The sequence below is a fragment of the Rhopilema esculentum genome, unplaced genomic scaffold (genome assembly GCF_057945365.1).
Source record: "Rhopilema esculentum isolate cy_ngs unplaced genomic scaffold, ASM5794536v1 HiC_scaffold_32, whole genome shotgun sequence".
Taxonomy (NCBI): Eukaryota; Metazoa; Cnidaria; class Scyphozoa; order Rhizostomeae; family Rhizostomatidae; genus Rhopilema; species Rhopilema esculentum.
This window is the reverse complement of record NW_028300843.1, coordinates 204,828-210,441: the sequence shown is the minus strand read 5'-3', so window position 1 is coordinate 210,441 and position 5,614 is coordinate 204,828. Positions and strand designations below refer to the sequence as shown.

At 44.0% G+C, this 5,614-nt stretch overlaps 1 protein-coding gene across 1 annotated transcript; it reads left to right on the top strand.

Moving 5' to 3' along the window:
- Window positions 1–614: 614 nt before the first annotated feature.
- Window positions 615–4,980, top strand: LOC135685876 (uncharacterized). The gene is made up of 2 exons (XM_065201967.2): window positions 615–3,233; window positions 3,397–4,980. Exons 1-2 carry the CDS (start codon window positions 615–617, stop codon window positions 4,978–4,980), a joined length of 4,203 nt encoding a protein of 1,400 aa, XP_065058039.2.
- The last annotated feature ends 634 nt before the right edge of the window (window positions 4,981–5,614 follow it).

Below are 5,614 nucleotides of genomic sequence, written 5' to 3'. Positions count from 1 at the left end.
AAGCTTTTGAGTAAGCTGCCGAATAAATTGCGACTTTATTTTCAAGTGAGCCCCGTTTAGTTTTAGTTTTATTTTCCTCTTTTTAAAATGTTCTCTTGCGCTGCCTTTGTTTTTGTCCTTGATTTGCAAACTCGCAATTTTGAAATTTACTGTTATTTTGTGTACAGTTTAACCTGGTATATATTCTACGAGACACGCTGTTGAATAAACTGCCGAAAAAATTGCCACTTTATTTTCAAGTGAGCCCCCTTTAGTTATAGTTTTATTCTCCTCTTTGTAAAATGTTCTCTTACGCTGCCTTTGTTTTTGTTCTTGATTTGCAAACTCGCAATTTTGAAATTTACTGTTATTTTTTTTTCCAGGTTAACCTGGTATATATTCTACCAGACACGCTCTTGAATAAACTGCCAAACATTTGCGACTTTATCTTCAAGTAAGCCCCACTTTTATTTTGTTAATCTTTAATAATATCAAATTTCCATTTGAATTTTTTTAAATCTTTTCTTACTCTTTGTCTTTAAAAATTTTCTAATTTCTATTATTTTCTGTGGAGCTTAAGCTGGAATATTTTTGCAATTATTTTGCCATCCTCCCTATAGTAAAACACCGTTGATATGCCACGTCGACGCCACCGACTACTTACTGTTGAAGGTCAAAGAAGACGCGAACGTCAGCGTCGTCAACAACGGCAGCAACTGCAGCAACGGCAGGAAGCTCAGGAAGCCCTGGAAGGTGAAGACCCTGCGCTTCACGACCAACGAGTAGCCCGAGCTTTACAGGAACTTCAACAGTTGCAGGAAGCACATCCTGAAGCTGAACGTGGCCATGCTCAAGCCGCCATCGAAAATATTCAGCATGAAATCCATGCTCAGGCACCACTTCAAGTTCAGGCCCCACCTCCAGTTCAAGCCCCACCTCCAGTTCAGGCCCCACCTCATATCCAGGCACCACCTCATATCCAGCCTCCACCTCATGTCCAGCCACCGCCCCCTCTTCAGCAACTACCTCGTGTTCAGTTACCAATACAACATCATTTGGGCTTGATGAATCGCTTTTGCAATCATTGCGCGGGGAAATATTTTGCAGAGGAAAGGAATACAAATGGTGTCTACACAAAATGCTGCTTTGAGGGCAGGGTCAACCTACAGCCAATTGCACCTCCAGCCCAAAACATAGTGGACCTCTTTACAGAAGAATCACCCACTTCACGCCATTTTCTTCAAAACATCCGCCATTACAACTCTGCATTTGCCATGGCTTCATGGAACGCGCCCATCGACCAGCACCCTGGAAGAGGTCCTAAAGTCATTACGATCCATGGCCAGGCCTACCATCTTACAAGTGCTGGTGAGCCACTCCCTGGTGAACGCCCCAGGTATAGTCAGCTTTACATCCTAGACACTGATCAGGCCTTGCAAGAGCGCGTTGCTGACCCTAGAAATGTCAACCTAAGACCAGAACTCATGACATTGATCCAACGAGAACTTATGGCTGCTAACCCTTTTGCAAGGCAGTACAGAAACATGGGAGAAGTAATACAACAACAACGAGCCCTTGCAGTTCAAAACAACCAGCCACTTTTACCAGTACGAATGATCATAGCACATCGTGCACTGCAAGATCGACGCTATGATGAACCGATAGTTTCCGAAATAGCAGCTGTTTTTGTCGGAGATGGAGGAGCCCCTCCCAACCCAGCAGAGAGGGACATTGAGACTTACCCAAACAACCAGCGTAACACTGTAAAAATAAAGGCAACATCTCCAGCAGCAGATCCAATGACCTACCCTCTTCTCTTCTTCAGGGGTGAATCAGGTTGGCACACACAGCTTGCACGCAACCCTGCCCCTGCCCCTGCCCCTGCCCAACAAGGGCGTCAAAGGGCAAGGGTTGCCAATCCAAGACTACGCATTTCATTTAACGAATTTTATGCTTTTAGGGTTGCCGTCCGTGATGCATTTTCCACAATTCATCGCTCAAAGCTACTCTTTCAACAGTACCTGGTTGATGCATTCACAAAGATTGAAGGCAATGAATTAGAGTTCATTAGAAGAAACCAGGCTCAACTCAGAGTTGAATCCTACCAGGGACTAATGGACCATATTCACGCACGTGCAGAAGAAGAGCATGCAAATATAGGGCGTATTGTCATACTGCCCTCCACATTCCATGGTAGTGACAGAAACATGTACCAAAACTACCAGGATGCCATGAGCATTGTCGTAAAGTTTGGAAAACCCGATATCTTTCTTACAATCACTGCCAATCCACGATGGCCAGAGGTGACTGAGAACCTCCTTCCACACCAGCAACCAAGCGACAGGCCTGACATCATCAGCCGTGTCTTCCATTTGAAACTCCAGGAGCTCCTTGATGACATCCTGAAAAGACACCTGCTAGGACATGTCATCGCGTACGTATACACTATCGAGTTTCAAAAACGTGGTTTGCCCCATGCGCATATGCTCATCTTTTTTTCAAATGCAGACAAACCACACGATGCTGCAGACATAGATCGCTTGGTTTCAGCTGAAATCCCCGATCCTCGAACCAGCCAAGAACTACATAACCTGGTCAAGAAGCACATGATTCATGGCCCATGTGGTGATCTTGACCCTCATTGCCCATGCATGGCAGAAGGGAAATGTACCAAAAACTTTCCAAAGCCATTAAACCAGCGGACAGAGTTCAATGTTGATGGCTACCCACAATACAGACGACGTGGTCAGCATGCAGCCCAGCTACGCAACCACCTCGCCAATGACTCCTGGGTAGTTCCCTACAACTCTCATCTGCTCATGAAATTCAATTGCCACATGAATGTAGAAGTGTGCACAAGCGTCAAAAGTGTAAAGTACATTTTTAAATACATCCACAAAGGGAGCGACTGTGCACACGTTGAGATCAGAGAAAACACTCTCCATCACGATGAAATCCTCCAATATTTAAACGCAAGATATGTTGGACCACACCAGGCTGTGTTCAGAATCATGCAGTACAAATTTCATGACAGAAGCCACACAATCATACGCCTTGCAGTACATCTCCCTCTACAGCAGAATGTCTACTTCCAAGAGGGGCGTGAACAGCAAGTTCTACACAGAAACCTGAACACCACACTCACTGCTTGGTTTCAGTTGAACAGCAATGATCAAGACGCACAGCAGTACCTTTACCATGAAATTCCCGAACTCTATACATTCGACAAAGCAACAAAAACATGGAAACGAAAGGTATTCTTATAATAATTATTACATTTACTTCTCTTATCATTATCCATTTTTGATTATCATAAAATAGTCGACGAATTTCCTTCCACTTATGTGCCAAGCAACATTTTCACACAATTGTAACACAACCTCATGAACAAAACTTCCATATCTCTTTCCTTTATAGGTACGTTTTGTCTCTAAAATTGTTGGCAGGATATACCAAGTCCAGCCATCCGACCCAGAGAGACATGCTTTACGACTACTTCTTCTCCATAGAAGAGGTGCAACATCCTTTGAAGACCTCAGAACAGTTGATGGTCAACTACATGACACATTTAAGAATGCAGCAAAAGCCATGGGCATATTAGACGATGATGCCGAGCTTATACGTTGCCTAGAAGAAGCTGTGATCATTAACATGCCACCGCAGATGAGACAGCTCTTTGTAACGCTCATCATCTTTCAGACTCCAGCTGACATCAGAGCTCTTTTCGACCAGTTCAAAGTGCCCATGTCTGAAGATTACATCCGACATGATAGACGGCTTCACAATGACCCAACAATTGACTTCCAGGACAGACACATGTACCTGTGCCTTTGGGACATAAACACCCTGTTGAAAGTCCACGGAAAATCAATCGCAGATCCAGAATTTTCTGAGTTGCCACAGCTGCCAGACAACTTTCGGAATCCAGAGCAAAATGAAGAAAACATCGACATTGCTCAGGAAAGAGACCTTGGACAACAAATGTTGCAGTTCCTCAACAATGAACAACGTCATATCTACGACACCGTCATGGAAGCTATCCAGACACATTCCGAAAACAACTGCTTCTTTGTTGACGGTCCAGCAGGAACAGGTAAAACTTTCCTGTACAATACAGTTGTTCATAACCTCCAAGCAGCAGGAATTACTGTTAAATGTGTTGCTTATTCAGGCATTGCAAGCACATTGCTTATCAATGGAAGCACAGCACATTCTACATTCCAGATTCCTATTCCCTTATTATCCGATTCCACATGCAACATAAAGCGTCAAAGCGTTAAAGCTCAAAAGCTTTTGCAAACTACTGTATTCATCTGGGATGAGGCCTCGATGATCCCAGTTAACGCTTTGAAAGTAATTGACATCCTACTCAGGGACATTACTCGAAATGACAGACCCTTTGGAGGTAAATTCATGTTTCTTGGTGGTGATTTTAGACAGATTCTTCCAGTTGTTCTTAAAGCAGGTAGAGAACGAATTGTGCAGGAAAGCATGAAGAATTCACCTCTCTGGCGCCATTTCCGCACGTTTCAACTCATCAGAAACATGAGAGCCATCCAAGACGAAACATACCGAGAGTTTTCTGATTGGCTCTTAAGAATTGGAAACGGAGAAGAACCACAGGATCAAGAAGGTCAAATCACCTTGCCTAACCACATGCTGGTGCAGTCACTCGACGAGATTGTTGACTTTCTTTATCCGCCACCACCACCCGGAGAGCCAGACATAATGGCCAATCCAGAAGCAATGTCAGAGCGCTGCTGTCTAACACCCACCAACGACGCCTCCCATGAAATCAATCAACTGATTTTGGATAGGCTCCGTGCCCCTACCCAGACATACCTCAGTGCTGACAGAGTAATCACTGATGATCCCGAGGAAGCTGCAGCATATCCTATTGAGTTCCTCAATTCACAGACACCAACTGGTATGCCACTTCACGAACTAGAACTCAAGGTACAGCTCTTTTCTGATAAGGAAACTTTGTTCTATATTCTTTAATCTTTTCCTAACATAACATCAATGAACCACTAACTATTTTACTTAATGTCCTTTTTTCTCCAATATCCCGGTTCTCTAGAATAACAGACACCCATTTCTCTTTTCAAACACCAAGCTTGGTGCAACAATCATCCTCCTGAGGAACATCAATCCCAAGAAGGGTCTTTGCAATGGAACCCGCCTAATCATCCGGGATTTACAACACCACCTGATTTGGGCAGAAGTCATTGCTACTGAGCACAGAGGACGCTACGTCATGATTCCTCGAATCACAATGTCCTCTAAAGACACCGCCCTACCCATTGACATTGCCAGACTGCAATTTCCTGTGAGGTTGGCGTACTGCCTTACCATCAACAAAGCACAGGGACAGTCGTTAAGGTATGTTGGCGTTTACCTCCCAGAACCTGTTTTCACACATGGCCAACTCTACGTTGCCATGTCCAGAGCCAAATCATTTACAGGCATTAAGGTTCTGTTGCCACGAGGTAATAGAACAAAAAATATTGTATACCCTGAAGTATTACAGTAAAAATACTTCTAAACCTCAGCACCCCGCCACACGCCTGCATCTATTTTGTAACAATTGCAAATGACTGCGTGTATTCACTACATTTTCATTGTATGCTTCCGT

What these genes read in the sequence shown, in the direction of transcription:
- LOC135685876 (XM_065201967.2), top strand. Translation starts at nt 615, where the DNA reads ATGCCACGTCGACGCCACCGACTACTTACTGTTGAAGGTCAAAGAAGA. An exon ending in CAAAAACATGGAAACGAAAG is followed by an intron (nt 3,234 to 3,396) that starts GTATTCTTATAA and finishes TTTCCTTTATAG; the next exon opens with GTACGTTTTGTCTCTAAAAT.